Genomic DNA, 13,235 nt, shown 5'->3' with positions numbered 1-13,235 from the left:
TACACACACACACACACATTCACCATCCACACCCACACTGGACCCTCTTTTGAAAGTCTGCGGCTTGATTTAAAATTCCTTCTTCAGAGCGTGTCATGCATTTTATATGCATGGCGAGTGGGAGAAGAAGAGGAGGGATTGCGTGGGGCTCCAGCCCAAATGAACTTCCCTACGCTGTTGGTCTCCTCAGGGATATATATATATCCACACACACACACACACACACACACACCCTTCTTTCTTTCACTCCCCTCATTTTCTCGCACCCACTCAACTCTTTCAACATTAGTTTTACCGCATCATGCTTTTTCACAAATTCCACCGAGCAGCAAGAGTGCCTTAGCCCTTTGAAGACAAGTGTGATCAGAACAGAGGCAAGAGGGGTGTAAAGAGAGAGAGAGAGAAAAAACCTGGCCGCGGGGCATTTGGTTTTTTTTTTTTTTTTTTTTTCGTGTTTAGCAGGGTATGGAGCAGAGGGAGGGAGGCTGACAAGTGCAGTGTTTGGGGACAGCTTTGATGTCTGACGGGGCGCGGCTGCTGCTCGGGCTCAGTCCTTCACAAGGAGACTTGTCACGTCTGACACAGCCGGGCGCGTATATTTACACTTTCCCCCGGCTTGTGGATTGATAACGGATAATCAACAAAAAAGAGCACCGTCGATACTCTTCTCTCTCCTTTCCAAACATCTCTTATTCTCTTTCTGTCTTGCTGACAAGCTCGGATGAAGCTGAGAATCAATAACCCCCCCCCCAAAAAAAAGAAAAGAAAAAAAGGGGAGGAAAGCAGACGTAACATGAACTTGGACTGCTTTGAGAAATCTGGTTTTATTAGGAACAATATGATCCCGCTAGCTTATTGTGGATATAGCAGTAAACAACAGAAAAAAACACGATTCACTTTTTTTTTTTTTTTTTTTTTTTTTTAAGTGCTACAGGTTTTTGTGATTATAGACGGTAAAACAGTACAGCAACCATAGTGCCTACATTCATATATGCACAGAGAATATTAAAAAAAAAATTACAGTATATTGCTGTTAAACTGTTTCCTGCTTGTGAATAACCCTCTGTTTGTCTCTGGTACACATCACTGGGAATATCACACACTGTTCTTGTGACAATTGGGGGGGGGGGGGGGGGGGGGGTTTGGTTTATAGTGATAACTGAGACTAGGTTTAAAGGGACAGCTCGCCCAAAATCAAAAGCACATATTTTTTTCCTCTCACCTGTGGTGCTGTATATGTGTCGAGACTGTTTTGAGATGTCTGCCTTCTCTTGAAATGCGGTGGAACTAGATGGCGCTCAGCAGTGTCTCAATGTGTCTTTAAAGAAATCATGACCCGGTTGCTCAAGATGATCCACAGGCAAACTGTTTTCTGTGTCTACTCGTGGACGAGAGGCTCGTGCTGGTGACAGTGTGGGATGTAAACATTAATGAGGTCCTCCCATGAACGTGTAATGACACCTGGATACGGCGACTGAGGCGGAAAAGCTACTCAGGGGGCGCATGAAGACAAAAAAGTTTGAGATCCGGGTGTAGAATTACTCAGATTGGGATAAAAAGTCTTTAAAAATTGTCTTCAAAGCCTTCTGCTCTCTCCTGGGGGCTTGCAACCTCCGCGACTGAGCTGTTACCAGTTATTTTTAAGCCAGCCAGTCGGCAGCCATCTTGGCAACACCCCTGGGCAGGTAAGATCAGGTCTCTATCTAAATGTTTGTGCAGAGGGCTATAACTTCACCTTCGATGGACCATCATCCCCAAAACCCGTCAACACACACCAAAACAACCTACAAGCACCGATAGCCGGGAAAAGGTTTGAAGGCAAATACATGTTTTTGATTTTGGGTTGAACTGTCCCTTTATGTCCGGCAGGTCAACACTTTACAGATAAGCACTGAGTTATCATGGGAGCACAAAGTCGACAAAGGTTAAGCTGATATTATACAGTAACACTAGACAAACCCTCAACAGAGAGATCGGTAAATCTCACTGAAACAGACTCGGCCGAGCGAAGCGGCATGTATCCTCGTCAAGCTACTTTTTTGTTTTGCTTTTGTTTTGTTTTTTTTGTTTGTTTTTTTAAATCAAAGATTAATACGAGTTAACTTTGGTTTCCAGCTCTCTAGGACTATACTGTAAATCTGTGGCAGTTTAAGCTGTAAGTAAAAGTTAAAAAAAATCGACAGTATAGCAGCCTTTAAGCCAAATATTAATACGACACAGAAGTTCACTTTTTTAAAACATTTTTCTTGTTATAATAGCAGCCAGGAAAAAATGTAGTTACAGTGTGATTCCATAGAAGTAGAAAAAAGTGAAAAAAAAAAAAAAAAGAAAAAAAAAAGAAATCTCATCTAAGTTATCGTTAAAGAATCTGTGATCTGGTACCTCTTAATAAATAGAAAAATGCAACTTCTTTGCTGTTATTTGTTATCTTCTACCCTATCTGATATAAATACGGTTACCCACGGTGATATATGTAACTGCTGTGTGAAGACAGTATCTTTCATCATTCATGCGACAAAGAAATGTTTCAATGACAGAGGAAAGAAAGAAAAAAATCAAAATCACTTGACCGACTTGCTAAGTACTGTGTACAATAAAAATATTTTGGAGCCTGGGAGCATTTCCTCCCCCCAAAAAAATGTTTCTATCCGACTGTAACACAAGACAAACATCAATAAAACAGGCTGAAAGGAACGAATCAATGAGTGCAGAGAAGGAGTGGACATCTCGGGTTCCAGCGCTCAGTCGGGACACGCTGACTGGGCTTTAGTCCTGAACTGAGACCCTGCTGGCCCGCCGTGGTGATCCGTTCAGTCGTCTGCGGCCAGGCGAGTCTCTCTCAGTCCACGTCAACAGGTCAGGTCTTTGTCGGAGTGGATTCTAGCATTGCCGAGTGGCCGTGGGGCCTCGGCAGCTGGAGAGGGTGCATGTCGACGGGGTCAGCTCTGAAACCCGCGTGAGCCCAAACAATCTGCCCACAAATGGGCTGAGAGGAGAGTAAAAAAGGCTGCAACAGAGGTAGAAAATAGAAAAAGAAGTGATAGCTTCAGGGGTTGCTTGGCGGAGCACGCTTTTGAAGGGGAGTCGTTTTTTTTAGCGGAGGAGCGCTCCCGTCACTTTGTCTCAGGAATGCACACTTTTTAAAAAAAAAAAGAAATCTTCTGTTGCAGGGGCTCACTCCCTTCTTGAGATGCAAAATTCACTGTTTACTTCTACCTCGCTCTTTTGTGCTGTGCTCAACATTTTCCTCACCACCATTTGACATTTTTATGCAACGACAGGCTTCTTCGGCATGTTTTTTCCACTCCATTGTCTTTTTTTCCCGCTGTAAAAAACTGCACAGCTTGCGCTGCGAAAACCGAAAACCAACATACAAATCGCCATCAAGGAGCTCTCAAAAGAACGATCAGCCGACCTCAGTCCTTTGCCGGCCCTTCCTATTGAAGGCCAGGGGAGAATATAATGGTGCAGTGTGTTCAGAGTTCACTGGAGCTGTCTTGAGGAGTGAAAGCCGTAGACACACAACTTGCTGGCTGCAGCAAGCTGTTTCCATTATACATTCTGAGCAGCTGTTCTGTGGAGGAAGTCCTTTGAAGGACGGCTGGCTGCAGGGGGCTGGGGGGGGGGGGGGGGGGGGTAACCGGAGTCCACAGTTCAAACGGGGTTCTTCACCCTAACAAGCAGGGGCGGGGCCGCGGCCGTTTCCTCTCCGGCGTGGCGTGTCATTGTCCCCGGGCCCCCCCATCATCAAGGCCTCCCCAACAGAGGAGAGGCCCCCACACGAGCTCTGACACATGCAACGTCTACACTAACACTCAACGTTCATGCTATAACTAGTACAGAAGCAGGCAGAAAGACAAAGACAACTTCTCAGTTGTACTCAGATTAGTGTGATTACATCTAAGCTTCTCGAGACGTCCTCTGCGCCGCGTGCGCCGCTTCAGTTGTTTTGATTCGTGTCTGTTTTGACATGGAGGGGCGAGGAAGAGGGAGTTTTTCTCGGGAGCGAGAGAGAGAGAGGGCTTTGAAGAGAGCCAGATTCAGAAGAGTCTGAAGGTTGTCTCTGAGGGGTCAGGGGCGTCTTTAAAAGGAAAAGGAAGAGGCACGAGGAGAGGTTGGGAGGAAGAGGAGGAGGAGGAGGAGGATGTGAAAGAAAGTCACGCTGGTAGAAGGAGGAGAAGGGCTCGGTCACTTCTGCGTAAGGTACGCTCCGATGGTGAGGCTGGCTGCCCCGAGCGCAGCCATGCCGAAGACCGTCTTGATGGAGGGCCAGGAGCAGCTGAAGACGGAGTCCCTCTGCCTGTCGTACATCTCCACGAAGGCCTCCTGGGAGAGAGACAGGAGGAGAAAGACAGACAGTTACTTGGGTTGTCAAAGAGCATGTGTTTACCTCTGTGTGTGTTCTTGCATCAGCTGGTTATCTGATGGGTCAAACGAAAACACCACACAGGATCAGACAGGCATCTCGTTCATTCCTACAGGAGAATAAATCTTTAAAGGAGACACAGAGTGTTCATTTGCATGTTCATCATTTTATTTTTTGGGACACGGCTAGAAGAGGTTTACATGCTTTAATGCTCCAAAAACACTGTCAGTGTCACAGTGTCCTGCGCTGTCCGAAACACTGTTTTAGCGCCTGTTTCTTTAAGGCCCCTCCTCCTGAATACAAAGTCTGCTCTGATTGGTCAGCTCACACATGCCTGAGCGAGCACAGCTAAGCTTAATAGAGCAGCTGGAGCAAGTTGGAGGTAAACTAATTCTGACGTGCAAATCTAACTAGACATAAATTATGCAAATGTTAAACTTAATGATGTCACAAAGTCACAAAATTAAAGGTGGGACTACTGACGGGGCGTTTCGGGAGCAGTGTTTTCTGTGGGAAAGAGGAGCTTTAGTTGGTGCTGTCTCTTATGTGGATAAGACGATGAAACACACTGAAGGAAAGAAAGCGTAATAGGCCACAAATACAGAACTTTATTCATTCTAAAAAAAGGTCCAGTAATAGATTTTGAGATCCCTTTGAGATTCAACCATGGAGGGGAATGGGATTTCATTTGTGCCAATCACAACTTCGAAAACATTTCTTCCCATTATTGGAGGGTTAAAGTTGCTCCTGAATTCATAAACTCGAGCACAAAAGACTTCCAACTTGATTACATTGAAGTGGCAGACAAAATCTGTCAAAATCTGAGCAAGTGAAACAAAAAATCTCTGCATGAATCCCTCTAGAGGTAAGAGAGGAAATATGTTTTGTTTGTTTTTTTTGCAATTTGGGTGAACCGACCCTTAAATCCCTCGGCCGCCGCCACTAAATATTGGTGGAAATAGAGTGTTATTACGCCCATTTTGCAAGCAGAATCCATTTATGTCCATCGTCTCTCACACCCTCCCACGCACGACCTCATGCAGAGAAAACGCGGCGCACCCACAAACACACCAAAAACAAACATGGGAATCACCAAAAAAGGAGCCCATTCGCAACCCGCACAACGACACATTTCTGGTGGTTTTTTGGTTTTTTTTAGCATGCGGACGAGCGCAGCAGCACTCAAGCATAAATATATTAATGTAGCTCCGAGGGGACTCTGCTTTCTGCTGCTAACAGGAGTTTTAAAAGCCGTCTGTTACGAATTGAGAATGTGCGTGTGTGGTGCGTGTGTGCGTGTGTGTGTGTGTGTGTATAAGATCTGTGGAGAAAATACCACGGCTCTGTCTGCAGACGAGGAAATACAGACATCTGCTCACAGGCAGTGACAGCAGGAACAGCTGGGAAGGAAGTCGTGGTGCTAAGCTCCTCGCTCTCCCACACACACACACACACACACACACACACACACACACACACAGTGTAGATTATCTTGAACCCAACTAGAATGGAGTATTCCAAAAGAGGACATATTAACACTTTTCCTATTGAATATCAACTCTTTTGTGGAGCTAACCACATTAGCGGCGGTGTTGCGTTCACTTGAGCTCCTTTGATGCCTCTGTTTTAGCTGTAACTTGATCTGATCCGTGAACAATGGCAAATTGTTAAGTTCAATTCACTACAACATTACTGTGTCAGTTCCCATGGGCATCTATTATCATTCTATTTTTAATCTGACTTGATTTAACTCAATCTACCTACAGTAATTATGTTTTTGTGTAATTCTAACCGGGGACCCACACATTTTTAGTCGACCTCGATCGAAGCAAGAACTGGGTCATTATGCTCATTTTCACGAGTGTCACATTTTAATACACAGCTTCCTTTAATCAAACAAAGGCCCACACAGGATTTAAAAGAGGAGATATCAATTCTGAAGTGCTGTGGGGAGACAAAAGTATTTCCTGTTTCCCTCTCCTCCCTTTCCGTCCTGGCACATTCCTGAGGCCGGGGGGGCCGGTCGGTGTCACACAGGAGGAAGGATCAGCAGTTTCTTCCCACTTTAGGCCCTCCGGTGTCAAAACACGCTGCGCTCTTAAATCAGGCAGCAATATCTTTAACCACATGGCATTTTTCTTTGTTGCAGCTGAGTGTTTTTAATTATCCAGGGCCAAAATTACGACTACTCAAGCCAGGGTCGCAGCTCTGAGGCTGGGGTCTTCAGACACTGCAAGGGAGCTAACGGCTAGTGTCAGAACATGTACCACAGTGGTAACGCTAACATGCTCATTCTAGCCAGGTCAAATGTTTACCCTTTCGACCACCCGCATTTAACATTTTTACACCAAATTAGAGTGAACATGCAGGTGTTTAAAGGTTGACCAAACCTGCTTTTATTTTCAGCTCATATGTCTTATCAGGCTGCATCCACAAGATGTTTAAAAGCCTAAAAAACATTCTGAATTAGACACGTTGTTTTTTTTCTGGAGCTAATGAGGGAATTGGCGGCAGTGGTTACGTTTTCGATCGCTCTAAAAACATTTGGAGCGAGCGATGTTTGACTAGTTTGACGGATGAAAAAAAAAATACAGAAAGAAGGAATGCCATTACTATTGCAGACGAAAGCCAGATGTTAACAGGTGTTTGCAAGAGCATGCTAACAAGTGCTAACTACATACAGTTTGTTACTGTCTAGCAATAATATCTTAACTGAATTCATAAATCACGCCATTTCATCCAATAGTTGCTGAGATTTGTCAGGCAAAAATAAAAACATTCTAACCTCATGGTGGAACCAGAGGCGAATTCAAGAGGCCATAACTAGGATTCATCCTCCATGAACCATGAATGTACCAAATGTTGTGCCCATCCATCGACTGAATGTTGAGATATTTTAAAGGATAAGCGAAAACTTGAAGACCTGCTGGTGGGGAAAGCCGAAGAGACTGGGGGCGTCATTGGGATTCATCCTCTGGGAACCACAAATGTCTCTACCAAAGTTTGTACCCGTCCTTCTGGGGACCATGAATGTAAAGTTCTAACCCATCCATCTATTAGTGAGTGTTGAGATATTTTTCAGTAAGAGAGAAAATATTGGCCTGCTTGTGGTGCTCTTATAAAAAGTCTGGGATCACCACAGACCTTAGGAAATTACCCTCTGGAGACCATGATTGTCTCTAGATGATCACAATCATGGATCACAAAGATCACAATGTCCGACAGCTTAATCTAGAGAACAGTTAACAAGCCTGGTCTTTCAGTGGTAATATCTCCTCCTCCTCCTCCTCCTCCTCAATAGGACTCAGGTATTAATTAGAGAACAAGCTCTTCAGTCAAACCTCCAGCTGAGGGGAATGTGTTAGCTGGCAAAAACACTGCCTCCATCTCAGTTTTTCCACCTACATCAGGAAAATAACAGTTTGCTGAGGCAACAAACAAGAATCTGCCACCGGGTCAAGCAGCAAGTGCATGTGACTGACCGCTAAGCAAAGCTCGACCAAATGGCAATCTCATGATGCATGTCCTCAATGCGCCCCAGACAGTCGGCATAGATTATCATCTATTTAAGTCTGAAACAAAAGATGGCCAATTACGGTAAGAGGTTCATAACAGCGGTGATGGATGTTTCAAAGAATCCCACAAGGACACGGACGGTAATAACTCCAGACTGACCCACTGGGAGGGCTGGGGAGCCGAGATAGAGGAGGGAGGAAGGGTGTCAGGTGGATATCATGAGACTGAGGCATGCTCCACTTCAGCTCTGGGAACTTTTTCAGCCACACGTTAGCAAGCAGTGCTGCCAGAACCACGTGAGTAAGTGTGAAAAACAAACCTTGGCACCTTCAATTTTTTTCCCCCTTCCCCTCCTCGTTCACCTCCTCCTGTATTGACTGTCATTATTAAAAAGAAAACCTGAGCCTTTGAAGAAAAATAACAATAAGCAGCTGGCAAAAGAAGGACACCGAAGGTTGACGGGGACGGGAAAAGGACAAAACATCTGCATTCATCACATCAACAAAAGACTCTATAATCCTCAAAAAGTCATCTCATTGCCCCGCAGCAAACCATCTGCCATCGACAGCAGGTGTGCATCTGGGAAATAAACTCCGGGCTGCGGTTCTCTACAGTATTCATTTTTTGGATCAATGGCTTGTTAAAGGTCACAGCCACCATACAGAAGCCAGGAATCCAAAGGGAAAAATGCCCCAGCCAGGTTTACATTCTCCCTTTCCTTCGTTTTTTCTTTTTGTTGCACACAATTAATCCCTCGGAGACAGAGTAAAGGAGTCCGACTGAACAGCGAGGACTTGAGAGGATCCCGTACTCAGACAGGGGGTGGCAACTCGCTGCCCCGAGTGTCATGGTTACCCCGGCTGGTAGCTTCACACATGATTTGCTTTTCCCACCAGCGGGAGAGAGACTGTCCTCGACCTCTGATTTGTTTTTCACATGATTTAGACCTCTGGGTTTTTGCTCAGCGTCTTTCTCATGGGCACAAAGACATTTGTCTTTTTTTTTACTGTTGTCTTATGCCGTCTTAAGGGCAACAGGAAATACCAAACATTGGCCAGTTCCTTTGGGTATCCCCCTGCTACTGGGGAATGATCCCTCTTACTTGTGTGGAAGATAATGAGTCATCTTGTGCGCTTGACTAACTCTGTTAAAACCACTGAGCAGCGCTTTTGCCAAAACAGAAAAATGATTAGGCAGTCATCTCTGTTTTGGGACGTTTCTGTGGGTAATTGCGGTGCGGGCTGAGGCTGGGAGAAAGGGATGTGGGTTAAAGTTCAACTTCTAATTAAAGTGCCTGTTGTGGCTTTGCTGCTATATTCACCTCTGAACCGAGCCTCTCCCCATGCTCCGTTTATTTCCTAAGCATTCACATAGTAACATACTTTTAAAAATATTGCATACGCTGCTGCAGCCGCCCCTCCTTGATTTTACAATGAGCCTCTTTCAGATTTCAGCGCAGCTAATTTAAGTCGTACAAAACTCTCATTTCAGGGGCTGTGAGGGGAGTAATGGGGGGATACAACAAAAAAAAAAAAGTGCAAGGACGGCATCGATGTCCTCCGATTGATCTGTTTGCAATGCATACGCAGACAAACAGAACGCCACTCTGCAGACACAATAGGTGTCAGGGCAGCGAGCTCCCGTCTGGCAGCAAGGTCAGGTTCGATCAAGTCTCCGGAGTGTCATCCATCGACTTGCCCCGGCAAAGAAATGAGATGACGGAGGAGGTTTGTTGCAATACTCATTACCCGGTGAATCCTCCTGTGTCAGCACCGCCAAACAGCTTGGAGTTGAGGGCACTGAGCCCTTCACTGCGCTGTGACAATACTGCAATACTTGGAAACAACAACCTCACAGCCAAGTGCTGACAAACTGAGTGGGAAGCTGTACAAATCTGGAAAATATGCCCCATAAACGAACCGACTGACAGAGAGCAGCTCAGACTGACAAAACAAGATGGCTTGTGTAGATGTCTGTGTGGCATCCATGGTTTGAAACAAACACGTAAAGCTTAAATAATCAGTCTAATATTGATTAGCTTATCAACTGAAAATAATTTCATAAATATTTTAGGAAATATGCACATTCACCTTTCTGGCTGAGAGCTTGGATTGCAAGATCTATTACACTCTCATGTCGTCTTAATACAAAGCTACCACCAGCAGCTTAGTTTAGCTTAGCACAAAGACTAAGCTAAGCTAAACCCAGTAATTATATCTTGTTTGTTTTGTCAGGTTAGCAGAGAAGTTACTGGTGTGGTAGCCTCTATTACCTCCCAAAAATGTCTATAACCATCATTTTCCCATCATACAAATTAAACAAAATATATTTAATGTGTTAATTAGTGAGATTTAGAGGTGCTTTAGGCTATTATGCTACTTTCAAACATAGATAATCTATCTGTTTCTCCTGTTTACAGGCTTTGTGCTAAGATAGGCTAAGTTAACCGGCTGCTAGCTGGAGACTCACATTGTAAGCTAGCTAACGGCGAGACAAGAAAGTCGATTTTATCTTATTCTATTCCAGAGTGCAAATAACAGATAAGCATATTTCCAGGAAATTAGCCTACAGGCAGGAGGAAACAGCTCTCCTCTACCACATTCAAATCTAACAAATTAACATGTCATATCCTGTTTGTTTGTCAGGCTAGCAGAGAAGCTACTGGTCCTGGTGAAGAGATGGTCCAGCTAACCTCCCATAAACGGCTCGGCTACTCGTCCTTTTTCCAACTAGTGTGTGGACAAATTAAACTAGACAGGCTGAACAAGCGTTAGGAAGACTAGGAGGTGACTTTGTTGCCTGCCGACATAACCAAGCTAGTCTTTTTCTTCCTGTTTCCAGTCTTTGTGCCAAGTTAAGCTAACTGGCTGCTGGCTGCGGATTCACGTAGTAGGTAGCTAGCTAACGGGCTAAGCTAATTGGGCTAAGCTAATTGTCATTTTCACCTTGTGTTTTGGCTAACAAAATAGACAATGAATTAGTTAGCTTTAGCGGAGCTGGGAGGGGAAATTGTTACGTGTGGACAGAGCTAAAATAGACATTTCTGCTGGTTCCCAGCTTTGTAAAGATTAACTAACTGGCTACAAGCTAGCTAGCTCACATTGTACATAGCTGACGGAGAGACAAGAGAGCGTTATTGATCCTCTTATCAAACCTTCTGCCAGAATGTAAATAGAGGTAAGCATATTTCCAAGACTCTTCCCCTTAAAATTGAAAAGGAAAATTTTTCTCTGGTTTCAGCTTATAAATGCGAAGATTTCCTGATTTTCTCTGTTTTATATATATAGAACGTTGCTCACATTAAAACAAGGTATTTCAGGATTTCAGGATTCAGGATTAAGTTTGCACAGAGAGCTATTGGGAGACATGAAATGAGTAACTGTTTAAACTTAACAACGAATTACATTTTTTTACAGCTAAATAAGCTGAAAGACATTTTCAGCTGATACGATGACATCAGCTCCTTAAGTCAGGCCTTTTAAATAATCCTATAAATTTACTCAAGGGATTAACAGCCTTTTAAATGGAGGGACGAGACGGTTAGTGTGGAGTAACGTCAGTCCGTCTGATTAGAAGGGAACAGAAAGTAAGCAAGTCTTGAAAAACAGAAGAAATGGGAGACCTCTTTAATTTGCTTTCGCTTTGGGTGTCGTTGAAGACTCAGGTTTCATATGTTGGCGGTGTGCTCTCCTCGGATTCAACAGTAAAGGCAGGAACAAAATTGACATTGGATGCTACCCTAAAGGCTCATAAATATTCAAATTTGCGTCAGCAGCGGCAGCAGCAGCATTTGTGTGTTTACAAAACAGCACGCTCTCCCGTGGGAGCGAGGCTGCTCTCCTGGAACATGAAACGTGATAGCCAGTAAATCACCCACACTCCTCATGACACTCCATTTTTTTTTTTTCTTTCTTTATTGTCTCCGTTTCTCATTGTCTGTCCCGCCAGATAAACGAGGACTGTAACTTTACACATGAGACTTTGGTTTCTTTGGAGATGAAGAACGCATCGCTTGGTTCTCACCCCATCAAGGAGGCAGGAGGAGGAAGAGGAGGAGAACCACTGGAGTTAAACGGCCCAATTTGTGCAGCAGCATCAAGATTTCTGAATAGAAAAAACAGTCCCGATCTTTTTACTTGACCTTGCCCGAGCGGTTACGTGATCCTTGCGGGCTCTTTATTCTTATTGAGCTCATTGATTTGTGTTGAACAGCTTTGATCCGACGTGAAGTGCAGGAGTGGGTGACCTTGCCGGCTCAGACGTGTGAGGGTGAGTGGATGGACTCAGACCGTGTTTACTCTCCTCCTGCACTCGTGTATCATTTACAGTCAGTTACTTCTGCATGCACAGGGGACATCAAAGCGAAGGGAGAGCTACGGCGATAACCCTTTTTTCTCTCACCATATATAAATAGACAGCTCGGTCAATATGTTTCTTTCTATAAAAGGAACCCAGTCCCGTGAGTTTGACCTTCAAACCTATTTCAACCTCAACAATTGAATTAAAATCGGTCCTGGTTCCCAAAATGTGGCACAATGGCTTCCTCAAATAGATACAATAGAAGAGGGGATGTCTCGTCTGAGGATGTCTGCGCTGAGCCCATCCGGCCCTCTCGGCGGAGGAGGAGGAAGTGACAATACACAAACCGGACAGAAGCGGCAAAGACTGCTGCTATAAATATCCAGAGGATTCATGTGAGCTCCCGGTTCAGGGCTGCCCGATCTAATAAAACAGCCCTCATCACCGCTGCTCGGCCCGTTTAAAAGGCCACCGATGACGCGCAGGAGCAGGAGGGGTGACTGTAAAAGGGGCCGCTGAGTCATCATCCACGCTTGTGGAGGCTGGTGTGTTTGGAGTGCATTAAACCTGGCTTGAGTGGCTTTCCAGTAAAGACAGGATGTCTGCCACTTGGGTGTCTAATAGCTGTGTGCTCTCTCCAAAGAAGCCTCGCATAGCCCATCGTCTGTTCCAGTGACGTGTTTGTGGCTTTCGACAATCCATGTAAGCACGTGACAGCCGACACACCGAGGCGCTTTTTCCGCTCCTGGGTCGTTTTTTTCAAAATTTTCGCACTCAGGAATGCAGGAGCACTCGTGTAAAGGGCCACTTGGTGAATTGGAGTAGCATCTGTGGCATTTAAAACACGCTGAAGCGCTCATTCACTCCACAGTTAATGATTAAACACCGAGGTAAAACTTTCACACTTGCTCTATCAGCTTTAAATCAGCTTTGGATTGCCTCTTACTTCGGAAAAACAAGGGAGCGTGGGAGTCCACCCCATAACTGAGCCGCTCTGCCTGATTGGTACAGATAGCAACCTCTGATAGAGACTGTGGGAACCGGCAGATTCCCA

The 13,235-nt window shown here is 44.8% G+C and overlaps 1 protein-coding gene across 1 annotated transcript in view; it reads right to left on the bottom strand.

Annotated features, from left to right (window-relative positions):
- Nucleotides 1–804: 804 nt before the first annotated feature.
- bcl2b (BCL2 apoptosis regulator b) overlaps nt 805–13,235 on the bottom strand; it is a 30,269-nt gene continuing 17,838 nt past the window's right edge. Inside the window, exon 2 of the mRNA XM_030403249.1 lies at nt 805–4,326. Coding sequence (XP_030259109.1) covers nt 4,189–4,326 — 138 coding nt within the window. The 3' untranslated portion in view covers nt 805–4,188. The remainder of the gene's footprint in view (nt 4,327–13,235) is intronic.

The sequence above is a fragment of the Sparus aurata genome, chromosome 21, assembly GCF_900880675.1.
Source record: "Sparus aurata chromosome 21, fSpaAur1.1, whole genome shotgun sequence".
Lineage (NCBI taxonomy): Eukaryota > Metazoa > Chordata > Actinopteri > Spariformes > Sparidae > Sparus > Sparus aurata.
Note: the sequence above shows the minus strand (reverse complement) of the source record. Positions and strands in the feature narration are given on the sequence as shown.